The 14740-nt window shown below is 49.1% G+C and overlaps 1 protein-coding gene across 1 annotated transcript; it reads left to right on the plus strand.

Moving 5' to 3' along the window:
* The first annotated feature begins 146 nt into the window (after nt 1-146).
* Nucleotides 147-9125, plus strand: NOA1 (nitric oxide associated 1). The gene is made up of 7 exons (XM_009329826.1): nt 147-182; nt 656-854; nt 1588-1784; nt 4190-4321; nt 6522-6638; nt 7480-7597; nt 8183-9125. Exons 1-7 carry the CDS (start codon nt 147-149, stop codon nt 8386-8388), a joined length of 1005 nt encoding a protein of 334 aa, XP_009328101.1. The 3' UTR covers nt 8389-9125.
* The last annotated feature ends 5615 nt before the right edge of the window (nt 9126-14740 follow it).

The following is a 14740-nucleotide window of genomic DNA, read 5'->3' on the forward strand; positions in this document are numbered from 1 at the left end:
GGTGTCGGGCCCTCAGAGGCCAGCTAGCCCCGGGCCTCCTGCAAGGCTACCCTCGGCCACCCGTGGGGCAGGGGGACCTGTCACCAAATGGGTGCCCGCCACCCCAAAGCATTGCCATTGTGGGCAGCAAGCTCCAGTGCTGCGCCATGCTTCGAATTGTCACCTTCCTCAGGGCGGCAATGGTGGGAGGTGTGCACAGAGTGCTGCGCGTCTCGTAGCGCTGAGGGGGCTGGTAAACCAGATCCGGCCTGCGTGTTCCCCTGATAGTGGGGACAGTACCCGATCTGCGTGTCTTGCCATCTCCCTATCAATGAGGGGTGCCCTCCAGTCTAGAGAGAGAGACCGGGAGGTGGACTGGTGAGCACCTGTAAAGCAATTGTAGGCCAAACCAAGCTGCCTGGAGGTGGAGGTGGGACTTGCCTGGGGTGTATTAAGTCAGTCTTGGCACCGCTTGGCTTTGAGACCCATTTCATCAAACCATAGGGAGAGCAGATCTCAAGCCTCGTTTCCGCCACCTTGGCTGGGGAGGCTAGTACTTTATGGGAGAAGCTTTAGTTCCACCTCCAACTTTGTGTTACTGTGTTTCACCCAGAAGTTGGAGAAGCAATTTTTTTTTTTTTCCTCTTGTTCCTCAGAGCTTAAATGTGCCAGGTAGTCAGAGGCCCAAACGTGCCTTCTGTTTTTTCCAGGAACAACACTGAACCTGTTGAAATTTCCAATTATTAATCCTACATGTGACAGGATATTCCGAAGGCAGGAGAGGCTGAAAGAGGAGGCAGCAAAAACAGAAGATCAGCTAAGCAGTGAAGAAAAAAAGTACCTTAATCACCTTAAAAAGCAAGGTTACTTAGTGGGTGAGTATCGCCTGAGTAAAGGTATTGCCCCTCTGCCCCGATGAAAATGCTGTATTACGCAAAGGACTGTTAACCCCTTAATTTGCTGCAGAATCGGCTGGTTTTGGCAAGTAATTTCTTCCCACTCTGAAAGAACTCATTTCCATTTAATTATGGGAAAAACAGGCTATCTTGTAGTAGCAATAAAAAATATCCAAACTTGCATTCAAGTTATTCTGGCCAGTTTCTGTTCCCCGAGTAGTGGATGCAAGACCTCTAGCTCCTCTGTAAGTAGCATCATTAGTATTTCTTTCAAGTACTTATTTTTCAGCTGTTGTAGTAGCATTGCAGAGGTTTCCTCTGTGCAGCACACCTCCCATCAGCTAGGTGTTTTTAGTATGTATCCAAAAGGGGGTTGCCGGAAGATAGCTCTGATTTTCAAATAATTCCGTGTTTGACAGTTTAAGGCACTGAAAAAAGAAGGCAGCCTGCTTTATTGTAAAATGGAAATAACGGGGTATCTGATCTGGTCCCTGCTAAGGTTTTTCGGCTTGAGGAGTGCTAAGCAAGAATTCTAGAAGGAGTTACTTAGCGTCTTGGCTTTTGAACACGCAAATTTCTTGCCACATAGCATCTTTATCACCTTTATATTGCCAGTGTGCATCTCTTCTAAGCAAGGGAAGGGACAGATGTCCAATTGAAGGAAAGGCAATTTAAGCAATTAATTACCAGGAAACCTTTCATTTTAATCCAGGAAGAGTTGGAAGAACATTTCAACGGCAGAAGTCTAGCCCTGTGGTTGACTTTGACCCTGACATGCTCTCATACAGCATAGATGAAGATCCCAGGCATTCCCCTAGGAAGCATGAGGAAAGGGAAGAGTTCACACACAACGAAGTGAAGGATGCTCGCTGGTGTTTTGACACTCCAGGGATTGTAAAGGAAAACTGCGTAGGTAGTCTGTGGTGCTGTGTTTTGGGAGGTCAGGGTTTGGGAGGACTGTTCTGCCTTAGCTGTGCATGTGGGAGAGTATTTCTGCTGCAGTCCTGGGGTTAGGATTCTTTTGGTTTGAGCAATTGTGTTAAAATATGGTTTGTATTTACTTGGGAAGGGTTCATTGTGTTAACGCTGTTACATTTCTGAACAGTGCATACTGTGATCTTTTCAAAGGAACTGTGCGACTGCGTCAGCAAACTTTCTTAACATCGGAACGAAGGGAAGTAAGCAATAGTGCTATAAGCAAGTTTATACCGTCATCGCCAAAGAAGTTTGCACTTTTTTAGCTCTGCCAGCCTACTGACAAAAGGCGGAGCTTAGGAGGATAACCAGTGTTGTGTGACTGAACCAAATCTTTGAGAAAGCATTCTCCTGAAGCTAACAGGATCTGCAGTGTTCCTGTTAACAGCTCCAATGCGTCAGGCCTACCTCAGTGTTTCAGTAGAGCAATGGCTCTGAAGCCAGTGCTGATGTAGTGCACACGTCCAAAAAAGTCGTGTTTTGATTTTTGATTGCTTTGATATCTATGCAGAGCTGCAGGTCATCTTTTTGGGAAGATTAAAAAGTACAAGGGGATAGGAAAGTCCTGAAGAGAAGGAAGTGCAAGAACTGTACTGAGACTGCACAGCTCAAGTGCAGATCCTGCTTTTATGAACACTAGAAAACTACTGGTTTTCCAGTAGATAATGTTTGCCAGATTGTAACCCACTTTACTGTGGCACTTTGCTCTCTGATAGCTGGTTAGTGTCCGGTCTAAAGACGGTCATCAGCTTAGAGACCTGGTTTGGTAACTGGAGATTGGATATGTTCTTCCCCTCTTCTGGAGTTGAATAAGTGTGGAAAACAAGTGGGCTTTCCTGCATCCAGAAATACTTGCTGCCGTTTCTGATTTTGATTATCCTTGCTGGGCCTTTGGAGAGCTACATGCCAGGTTTCAGATCAAATTTTGTTTCTGTGGTCAGTGTTCGATCTGGCTGGAGGACAAGCAGATGGTCTATGTGGCAGATTTTGGCCGGGAAGATTTCTAGTTACGAACAGGTTTGCTTTCTGGGTTATTTTACTTTGGAAGGAGAGGGAGGGAAAGTGGCTACTAGCATATGATGGAATTACATTTTTGTCCTTGTTCCTTGGAGCTCTGCTTTTAGCTGCTTCCTCATGACTCCTTCCAAAGCCAAACTCCTGGAAAGCATAGAAAAGGATTACTGATAACTCTCAAATTTTGGTTTAAGCATTGTCAAACGCATCAGAAAACCTGCAGCTAGCAGGGCAAAGCCTCCTGGTCTTTCAGAATCAGTGCTGAAGGCTGCCCTGACTTTCAAGGTAAAGATTGTCTGCTTGTGAACATAGGAAGAGCATTTGGGGTTCTGGCTGCACCACAAGCCTTGTTAGTTAGGTCTTTTAATCCTCAATTGAGGTTAATCCTCATGGCCAGACTGCTACAAACTTGTATTTGCATGACACTGGCATGCATGGGGGGCATAGTTGGAAGCATTTCTGCTGTCAGTTCCCTGTGTTTAGGAAAGAGACGCCATCAACCTGGAGGCTAGTTGTTTCCTTCAAGGCACTGCTTCCTGAACTTCTGTCTCTGCACGTTGTTTCATAGCTGGGTTTGAACAGTCCTTCAGGAAGCGATCAGACCACTGTGGCTGCGGCACTGCTGGTTAAGTCGCTGGCTTTTCAGTAGACTTGGGTGGATCATTTCACTGAAACAAGTTAGCAACTACACAGATGAGCCAGTTAAGCCAAGAGATGGAAGGGAAGAGGGAGGAGGGGAATACAAGCAGCAGGAGCATTTGGGAGCCCTCACAGAGGGGAGAGCTTGTTTCACTGTGCCCAGGGTACGGATCTCACGCTGTGTGGCAGGCTGGTCATCCTGCAGTTTTAGTTGTTTCACAGTGTGATCCAGCACTTTTCTCTCAATGAGATATTTGAGACGAGCTTTGCTGCTAGTATTGATTTGGCACTTTGCAACACTACCTAAGTGGAGTAACTCAAATGTCATAGCCAAAGGTGGTCTCCAGTTCTGCACATGGCTGCACTCATGCTAAAGCACAGTAAATCTTGTCAATCTTAGATAAGCTTGTTCCAGCCAGACCCAGGAATCCCGAATCCGTGGTCCAGCAGGCTGCTGGCAGCTCTTAGACTTTGTTATGGACCCTGCATTGCCATGGAGATTGGTGACATCCCTATCTCCTCCTGCTTCTCACTTACTGTGTGGACCAGAATTGAACTGTTCTGTTAGACATTCTTCACACTGCTCTGCTTGAACTTTTTCCTCTATCAACATACTACCGATATTAATGTCATTGTCCCCGTTGAAACATCTGGAATGAGTAATGGCAGTACAATTTATTTTGCAGGTTTTAAATCTCCTGACAGAGAAAGAAGTAAAGCTGGTTTTGCCAACACATGCCATCATTCCACGGACCTTCATTCTCAAGCCAGGAATGGTCTTGTTTTTAGCAGCCTTGGGACGTGTAGACTACTTACAGGTAAGGGAAGAAAGGATTTTGTGAGCAGCTGCTTCATCTCTTGTCAATAGTACCAGATGATAGTAAGTATTCTGGGTAGCTTTCCCAGACTCTTTCTTTGCTGCTTTTGAGACGATGAATCTGTTAATAAAGCACTGCATAAAGTCAAAATGCCTTGGGATGCGGAGTTGCAGTTGAAAGGTTTGATACTTGTTACCAGTGTGCAGTATTTTATATTGTAGAACAGTAACTGCTTTTGAATGCTGACAAATGCCTTCAGCTTGATGTGCTGCCCATAACATACAAAGGCACAAGGCAGGGAGGGAGGGAAGAAGGAGAGTGCCAGAATTAAAGGAAAAGAGGCGTTTTCCTCATTTCATGAAAGCTGTCTGCCAAGAGAGAAAAGCATGGGCATTTTTTTTTCCTGACACAGACCTCTCTGAAGAATTTGCCCAAGGAAGCAATTAAAAGTACATGTATCTTAGTTTCTGTAAAAATATTTTTAAAAAGCGCTGTGTGTCCCCTCCCCTGCCAATTTCTTCCATTTATTAGCAATCCCATGCCATACACCTTTATTGGGCTGTATGGAGCTGACCTCCCATGATGTTACCTCTGGAAGGGGTGGTTCTTTCCAGGTACGGGTCTAGCACTTATGATAATGCCTTTCTCAGTAGTTTGCCCGATTTTGGGAGGGCGTGTGTGTATGGCTATTCCTTTGTTTCAGTCAGCTTTCCAAGATCACCATAGAAATGTTGAATTGGTACTTTGCTGGGGACACTCTTGACCTGCTGGAAGAAAAACAGAAAGATGAAGGGGACAGGATTCTGTAAGTAATAGTGTCCTAGCATGGCAGGAGAGCTCCATCATAGCTAAGGTGAGAATCCAGAGCCCTGGCCCAAAAAATAGCTTGGCAATACAGAGGAGTAATGCCTCACTCAGGAAAAAGTGCTGTTTGTGAGGAGAGCAACCCAGCAGAAGAAAACCTGTCTTTATCCATACTGTCTTGGGCAAAGCTCTCGGAAAAGAACTTTCTAGGCATGTTGGTTAGGCGCTACCAGGGACTCGAGAAAGCTCCTGGATTTGCATCCCTGACAAAGTAGGACAGCGATACAGGTGACGTCTTGCTGGCAGTAAACACCGTCTGCAGAAATGCTGCAAGATCAGGCCAGCCTGTGAGCGTGGACGAGGCCTCTCACACAATGAAGAGGATAGGGCAGGCAGTCTGGCCGCAGGGCTGCCTGAGGGGTTGTTTTATCATGAGGGATGACTTTTGTTCTTGGGAGTTGTGGAGAATGCAGCTTGTGTTGGCAGCCTGGGGAACCTGAGGTCAGGGTAAAGGAGTGTCACACCATCTCCTGATAAGAGGATCAGGCTCGGAGACATGTCCAGTGCAGCGGGGCTGGCAGTTAGGCTTCGTGCTATAAGCCTGTTCTCCATGTAATGGTGCTCCTAGCAAGCTGAGCTGTGCACATTTAGGGCCCCACAGGTCCTCGGTATCTGTCTCAGCCCATTGCTGCATCAGTCTTGCGTATCTACATCTTCCAGAGGCCTTGAAGAAAGACAGTTGTGCTCAGACCATGACAGAGGAGCCCCTGCCTCAGATTAGATCTGTGATGAACTTGAAGGAATTGCTGCACTTGGGTTTCCTTACTTCAGGCTGCTAGCTGTGTTTGCAGAGGTTTCTCTCCTCTCTGACCTTGTTTGCTTTGCGTGCAAAAGTTACGAGAGTGCCTGCTGAAATTGCTCCACATTCAGTCTTTGTATAGCATGAGAGGAGCTTGCAACCAAGTACGATTCGATGAGAGGTGCATGTTAGAAATGTAAAATGACAGGAGAAGCAGCACTAGACAGGAGATGTCCATCACCTCTCATGGTAAATAACCACACTGAGTTTGTTCTTGGAAATTAAACGAGAGCAAAGATACCTCTTGGATGATTTGCCTGAGCTGAGCAGATGTGATGGCAGTGGATGTGGTATTGGGGGTGCTTTGAGGCAGGATGGTGAAGCCGTGGGTGCTTCTGTCCTGGAAGTCCAGCTCCCCTGTTCATATAAACCCTGGCTGCACTGCAGTGACAGAGGCAAGGACCCCTCCTTGGACAGGGAGGGGACATCAGTCAAACAGGTTTTCAACATGCAGGAAAGAAACAGAGCAGGAGAGAGCAATTCAGGGCTGCTTTTCTGTTATAATAAGTAACATCCTCTTCTTGTTACTTATTTCAGGGAGAAAAGCCTGCCTGGTTTTCTGTCGTGGCTTCTAACCTGTTGCCAGTCCACATTGCTACCCTGAGTAACGCAGATGCTATCTACGAGAAGCATGCTGGCCAAGAGTTACTAAAGGTAAGAGGAGGTACTGTCGTGGGCTCCTGGTTGCAGATAGGCAGGCCATCCCACCTGGTGAAGCACCCTGTCTGGGGCACAATTGACGGGGAAAACCAGCACATGTCAGGAGTTTGGGACTTCTGCAATGGGAAAAGTGGAGATCTGCAGTGTGGAGCAGTCTTGCACAGACTGCATGGCTGCAGCTGTGTTAGGAGGGAGCACCCAAGATGATGCATTTTCAGTGGAGCTTCTGTTTCTAGCATTCAGACTGATAAGATTTGTGGTGCTCTGCTCTCTGATGCTTGGCTTTTCTTGAACAGCCTTAAAGTGCAGGCAGCAATGGGGGTGTTTTCCATGGCAAACTTCAGACTGGGGTTTCAGAACAGATTGCATTTGAAAAATGTACCTTTCTTATTCTTTCCTGGTTGGATCCTCTGCACATCCCTGCACATTTTGGTGGTCTGACTTTTTCCTTGGTATTGTCACATACTGTGTGGCACGTGCACATTGATGGGGGATGGGGTGAGCTGTCCTTGTCCTGGCAGCTCCCTTCCTGCGCACATGGAGAACAAGTGCTGTCACTCACATCAAGGCAGCTGGCTTGAGCCACCAGCTGGATCCTGCAGTGGGCACTCCATCTTTGCTCACCTCTGAGCTCCCACTGGGTTGCTCTGGATGTGATCCCGATTCTGTTCTTGGCAAACCTGAAATAACTCCTGTAGGGTATTGAAGCCAGCTCTTACTTTGATAACAACGGTCTAATACCTTTATTCCCCCTCGTGCCTTGCTCGCCAGTTTAAGGTAGGAGTGCCGAAGCATCTCTTGACTGTTAAATCTTTTCTCCGTGTTTTGATGTTAGGTTCCCATGGGTGGGGAAGAGCGAATGAAAGAGTTCCCCCCACTTGTCCCTCAGGACATTACACTGGAAGGAATTGGTACCACTGAGGCAGTTGCAGATATCAAGCTTTCCTCTGCAGGTAATTTAATATTTCTTCATTAGTTTGCTTTGCAGGGCCTGCATCCTAGAAATATTGATGGGAAGAGGCCTCTGAAGGGATGAAGTCCTATTTCCTGCTCAGAGCAGGACTGTCACCAACACAAAATCAGGGCAGCTATGACTTTGTCCGGCTGAGGCTTGGCAACCTCCAAGAATGGAGATTGACAACCATGCTTGTACAGGATGACCACATTGAAATACTTTATGCTCTGGCTGCCATACAAGTTCCACAGCATCAGGAATGGCTGTGACGCTGTCCGCTGTCCAGGTGAGAGGGGAAAGGGCCACAGACTGGAAAGCTTTATTGTTGTGTTTTTGGTAGTTCCCACCATCCCTCTTAAATTCACCATGAAAGAGCTGTGTTTGGGGAGAGTAAGATGTGGCTTTAGGTGCTGCCTTCTATTGGGAAAGGGCTGGATGTTACCTTTGAGCTTGGTTTCTCAAAGAAATCACACCTGGGTAGCTCAGGTTCTTAGCCAACATAGGAGGCACGGAGCTGGCATCAGAACCCTCATTCTGATACTAGTCACTCGTCTCACTGACTGTATTTTTTTTGGCTGTGCAGGCTGGGTGGCAGTGACAGCTCACGCAGAAGAGAAACTGCTGCTCCGAGCCTATACTCCCAAGGGCACCGCGTTGGTGGTGCGGGAGCCTCCCCTTTTGCCGTACATCAGTACCATCAAAGGGGCCCGGATCGCAGGCACTGCTGCTTATAGGACCAAAAAGCCTCCTTCCCTGGTGGAGAACCTGAAAACCACGGGGAGGCAATAGCACTTCTCATCGTCTGAGCAAGGTAGAAGACAGAACAGCCTGTGGAGAACCTTGTTGTTTACTGATATTCAGGAGGGCTTGGACTCCTTTTTAAAGGCGGACAGGCACGTTTTTGAAAGCCGGCCTGGGGGGAAGTAAAGCACCTGATTCAGGACTCCACAAGTCCACGCCTGATCCAGCAACTGAACCGCAGCCATTTTGAATGAGCTGAGTGGCTGGTACCTTGCTATGAGAGGTGAAACAGCTTCTCCCTGGGACCTGCCAGTATCTATGAGCAAATCCCTTTACCTGTTCCCTCTTGAAATACAGGATGGAAACTCACCTGCCTGCCCTGGGCTGCCTTTGCTGGTTATAGAGTAGGTCTTCTCTTGCGGACATGCTCCCACAGGTCAGAAACCATCACCTTGTTCTTGGAGGCTTTACGGTGTTTCCAGAGTTGAAGGAGGTAGAGGGAGTGGGGAGGAGCGGGGAATGCTCCAGCGTGGGTATGACCCTCCTAGTGGCTGATAGTAATTCAACAACATTGACCCCAAAGGGGTCCTTTCAGTCCTTCAACATCTTGGGGAGATGAGGGAGTGCAGCGCCCTGCTTTTGGATACAGGAAAGGTGAATTAATGAAAAGTAGGCTGCTTATGTGCCTGAAGAGGAAACTTCTGCAACTCACTGCTCTGATTTGGTTTCTGTAGTTTGTATAAAGGTTTCTGAAACTGAGGGTGTAAAATAAAACTTTTCAAAGATACTCCTTTGTATCCTTTTCATATCGCTGACAAAGCACTCTTGTGTGAGCATAAGCATCCTGCTAACTACACAAAAGCTCCAGCAGGAAGGCTGGTGTTAGAGGAAAGTGTATCATGCCAGATATGACAGCCAAAGAGAGGTGAGGCTGCTTCAGCTCCATCCGGCCAAGTCCAACAACTAGTGAGGCTGAAGATATATTCCTAGTAGGCACAGAGCACACATACACACCGCCTACGTACACATCTGGCCACAGATCACAGTCAGACACACGACACTTAATGCAGACATAGACAGCACCAAGGGCCTGTATGAGGTGCACACAGAGACACATGTACGTGGTGGATCCCTCCAGCTGCTGGGCTCAGACACTCAATCTGCCCAGTAACTGCTGGTCCCTGGATGCCATTCTCCCAGTTGCTGGCACCTGGGGATGTGAGCCCCCTGAGGCTGCAGCCCCACTCAGTTGCTGGTACAGACAGTCTCACTCACAGGCACGCAACTGGCCAGGACTCCCCTGGTCCCATAGCCTTGTGCTCTCACTCCTAGAGACATCCAGGTGCTCTGACACCCTGAGCTGGCCCTTGGAGACCCCCACACTCCTTTTCTCCTAAGCCACTTCACCTGCTCTCCATCTAGTCCTGCTTGATCTTCACTAGGGATTGCACCCCCCCTTCCCCACTTCAATGGCTGTACCATGGACACACAGCTCCTCCGACCCACAGTCTGACTCCTGTTGCTCCCCTCATGTCTATATATGCACACATGGACACAGAATACAGAGCCTTCACCCAGAAATGTCAGAAAGGAATTTAATAAGGATGCAGAACAGATTGTGCTGATCAGGTGCAGGGCATGGCCAGAGAAGTGTACTGACTAGCCAACTATTTACACAACTACCCTTCCTTATCCCCTTCCCCCTCTATTTCCCACACTTGTTCCCTAAATCACCTAAATCCCTCCCTTTTCCCACCTTTGATTCCTCTCCTGAACATCCCATAATAAGTCCTGTGCAATTCCAACATGTTCTTCCCATGCATCCCTTGATGTGTCCCATGCCACTAAACAGCAAGCCACCTCAGCCCAAAAGGTGGCCTGGCCAGCTCCATGACACACAGACTCACAGCGTGGTTGAGGTTGAAGGGACCTCTGGAGGTCCTCTGGTCCAACCCCCCTGGTCAAGCAGGGCCACCTAGAGCAGGCTGCCCAGGACTGTGTCTAGACAGCTCTTTCTAAGGATGGTGACTCCACAACTGCCCTGTACAACACTTGTGCCAGTGCTCTGCTCAGTCACCCTCAGTAAAAAAGTGTTTCCTGATGCTCAGGGGGAAACTCCTGTGTTTCAGGTTGTGCCCATCGCCTCTGGTCCTGTCACTGGGCACCACTGAAAAGAACCTGGCTCCAACCTCTTTGCACCCTCCTTTCAGGTGTTTATAAACATTTATGAGATCCCCCCAAGACAAAGACATGGTGATGGGTTTCCCTCCTGGACAGAGGGGCTGATGGCTCTGCAAACACAGCCCTGAAAGGGGCCTAGACAGGGTGTTCATTCCTCAGGAGTCCTTCAGTTGGGCTTCTGTCTGCCACTGTGTCCCTGTGCAGCTCTAGACTTGTGCAGATGGGCCTTTGATGAGCTGATGGCCCCGATGATGGGCCTTGGAGTAGCCTGGCAGGGCATTATTTGGGCTCCCCCTCCCACCACTGTCTCCCTGTGCTCCTTTGTGGGTGTGCAGCCTGGGCTGGAGAAGTTGCTTTAGTTTAGCTACTGCTTAAAGATGCCTCTTCACTGGCCTGCACCGCAGCTACGTTTAGACAGCTCAACAGGGCCAGCCTGCGGAAACCTGGCATCTTGCTGCCTACAATGGCATTTCCAGCCAGAGCTAACCACAGGCACCATTTTTTACTTATGCTGTCATACAGATACACAATGTTTTGTGCTTGAGGAGAACCTGTCTCGTGCCGGTAACAGACTTGATTTAACAGGGGATGTGGGAGAAGACAGTGGAAAGCGCCTCTTCTGCTTGCACCTCCTCATTTGGGGTGGTTATGAGGAGCAGCCCTAGGAAAGCAGGCACGGAAAAAGGCACAGCACTCTCAACTAAAGTGGGAGGCAGGAAAAGGGTCTGGCTGCAGTCTGTTCAAACTAGCTTGACAAATCCAAACCAGGCATTCCCTGTAACATTCCTCTGCCGCTGTAAGTCTGGGTAAGACACAACATGAAAGGCAAACAGCTCTGCAAGCAGAAAGAGTAACTGGAAGACCTGCCTCTGTTACAGCGGTGGTCCTCAGCCCAGGGGCTGGATGCGAAAAATTGCAGCCAAGGCAAGGGATTGGGGTAGCAGGGCCCCTGGTTTTGGGGAGGCACCGTTTCACAAGGACGGATGGGCTGCACATGGGTTCAGGGGGTGCTGGAGCCGCACCCGGGAGAGAAGGCTTGCTGCCAACGTGGGGGTGAGGGGAGAGGGTGTGCATGGCTCCTGTGTCCAGTGTCCTTTTGTGTCCAAGCCAGACAGGCGAGCGGTGAGCTGGGGCAGCGCGGGGGCTTGAGTCGTGCAGATGTTGAAGGGCTTTTGCAAAAGCCGCACTGTGCCATGAGAGCAGCAGCCAGCTAGCAACAGCTCCAGCTGGGAACAAAAATGGGTACTCCTGACAGATGCTAAACCTCGGCATGCAGAAGGTTGTAATGTGGAAGCAATTAGTGCCTCAGTGAAAGCATAGACATGCCTTTTATGAGCTCCCAGGGCTGAACTACACCAGAGCTGAAGACCTGCTCTGAAACGCTTCTCAAAGGGAGGGTTTGTGTCTGGTTTATGCCAGACAGCCTGAAAGGTAAGAAAATTTTTACCATGCCTGTGGACAATGGCTAATTTAATCTTAGCGCAGGAGCCAAAAGCAAAGGAGGTTTTAGTCTGTGTGCAAAAGTGAGTCATAAGGAGAGGACTGGGAAGGTCCAACCCCCTGGGAAGGTCTGCTTTTCATGGGTGTCCCAGTGTGCACTAGCGAGGTGCAATCATTTATAGCTGCTCCAGAAGAGTGTATTCAGCAGAACCGCTCAGTTTGCTGGGGAACTGCACAAAAAAACAGCTCACAACTTAGGATGGCATAGTTAAAACACAGGTTAAATCCTACAGAAGGACAGATTTGAACGTATAACAGCTAAAGCTGGCTGGCAGTGCCTTTGAGCCGGCAGGGGTTGCAGCACCCGGGGGTGTTTGCATACCTGGACAGGAGTGCTCCCCAACATCCCGGCAAAGTGCAGAGCTGGGCTGGAGCCAGGGAAGCACGGGGTGCAGAACTAGGCCAGGCAAGGGAGCACTGCATCTCCCCGCTGCCCTGCAAGCAGGGACATGCCACTGCGGCTGGGAGCCCATGGTTTGCTTTGACACGCATCCAATGTGGCGCCCGCTCTCCCCCCCCCAAAAAAAAAGGAGCTTCCTTTCCTTGCCCAGTGGCTATTGCCTTTTCTGAGGTGCTTATGGCAGGGGACTCCAGGAAAACAGCCGCTGCTTTTCATGGCAAGAGCAGAACAAGTCCCGTGCAAAGTTTGAAATTTTGCCTACTGTTAACGTTCCAAAAACAGCCTGTAATGTGGGAAGAGGTGCATTGGGCTGGGAGCCTAATGGACCAGAAGTTTCGAGCATCTGTTTCCTGCTGCTTTTCCTGTGATTCACAGCTTGTCATTGCCTATAAACTTGCCCCTCACCAGCAACTGTCTTCACTGATCTTGTAGATAAACTGCTGGGGGTTGCCCAACATACGGGTGCTGGAGCAGAAACTTGATGGTGGGTCTGTGCCTTGGCGGTGCATTGACCCGTCCTGGTGGTTCCTCCAGTAGCAGAGGAGAGTTGTGTCTGTGCAGGTCAGCTAGCAGCATTCTGAAACACCAGGGGGAATTCTTGACCAGCTGCTGTTGAGGATGAGTTGGTGGTAACGTCCCATGCCACATATTGGGTGCCACGGTGTGGCTGTGGCCACATCTTTGAATTACTCTGTGCCACAGGTCCCTAGTCCAGCCTCACCAGGCAGCACCAAATCAAGAAAGAGGAGAAAAAGAAAAAAAGAAGCCCTCAAACCATCAGGGTTATTCTGGCCAGCTCTGAGCAGGCCTGGGGCTTAGCGCCTTTTGGAAGGACTAGAGCAGCCCTTTATTAAAACCAGGACCCCCAGCAGAGTGACAGGAAAGGGGCTCAGCCTTCTTTTTGGTTTTCCTCCATGATTGCAGGGCTCAGGGATGCTGCACAGAGTGCAAACAGCCAGGCCAGATCAGAGGGCGGGCGAACATGCGCTATGCTGCCTATGTGCTAGCTGGGAAGCGTGTGCTATGCTGCGAGCATGGGGTGCATGCCTGCAATGCCGCAGCTGTGTGTTAGGTGCGTTGCGCAAGCGTGTGCTATGCTGCAAGCGTGTGCTCCTGAAATCTCCACTTAAAAATTACTGCCCCTTGGCAGTTTCACCTCCTGAGTGCCTGCTTCAGGCAGCACGTACCTGAGCCAGCACTCAGGAGGTGGTCCTGCCGCTTTGTAACCAGCCAGGGCATTGCCGATGTCCCTGTCCCCCGCATCCCCACCAAGGGACCAGTAACCATCTTCCCACTCAACTGTTTGCCGCAACTCTTTTTCGTCTGTCTGTGATGGAAACAAACCCAGCCACAAACCTCATCTGTCCCTTCACCTCCAGTGCGGCCTCTGCTGCAGATGACAGCAGTTTGAGTGCTCTGACCTGTACAGGGCTAAAGGAGACACAAGAATGGCTCCTTCGACCGGCCCATGGGCAAGGGACAGATTCAGCCACCTGGCTTGAGCCCAAGGGTGTCAGAGCACTGCCACAGCATTGCCTTGCTGCAGGTCTGGTGCTTCCAGCAAAGGAGGAAGATGCAGGGAACTCAATTTACCAAGCTTAAAAATACAACCTGGCCAAGAGAAGGGTTTTGCCTTTCTAGAATTAGCTTTTTCTGTGTATAGGTTATACTGTACATGAACAAGGTAAAGCCACTTGTGTCAGCATGGCCAAGCTTTAAAAACAAACAAACAAAAACCAACCACCAAACCAAAATCAGGAACCTAGCATTTCAGCTCCTTCAGAACATCAGCAAAGCCTGAATAAGGCAGCTGAATTGAGACATGAGCTTGTTCTCTCCCCATACAAGCCAGCAGGAAGCTAAGCCATCCCCAACTTGAGGTAACTCACCTTTTGGGCATCTCGGCGTGTGGGCAGGAGCTCACGCTGGCCTGCAAGGTACTGCAGAGCCATGCACTTGTGCTCGGCTACCCAGTTCTGTAAAAAAACAACTTAGCGTAAAGCAGCTTCTAAGCATGTTTTCAGCCTAGCAGGTTTTATCCTGGTTTTCTATCAGGAAAAAACTAGCAGGTTTTCTGCCAAGGTGCAAGGAGCTAGTCAAAGATCATAGAATCATAAAACCATTTAGGTTGGAAAAGACCTTTAAGATCATCAAGTCCAACCGTTAACCTAGCACTGCCAAGTCCACCACTAAACCATGTCCCTAAGCACCACATCTACAGGTCTTTTAAATACCTCCAGCGATGGTGACTCAACCACTTCCCTGGGCAGCCTGTTCCAATGCTTGACAACCCTTTTGGTGAAGAAATTTTTCCTAATA

The sequence above is a fragment of the Pygoscelis adeliae genome, unplaced genomic scaffold (genome assembly GCF_000699105.1).
Source record: "Pygoscelis adeliae isolate BGI_AS28 unplaced genomic scaffold, ASM69910v1 Scaffold67, whole genome shotgun sequence".
Classification (NCBI taxonomy): Eukaryota; Metazoa; Chordata; class Aves; order Sphenisciformes; family Spheniscidae; genus Pygoscelis; species Pygoscelis adeliae.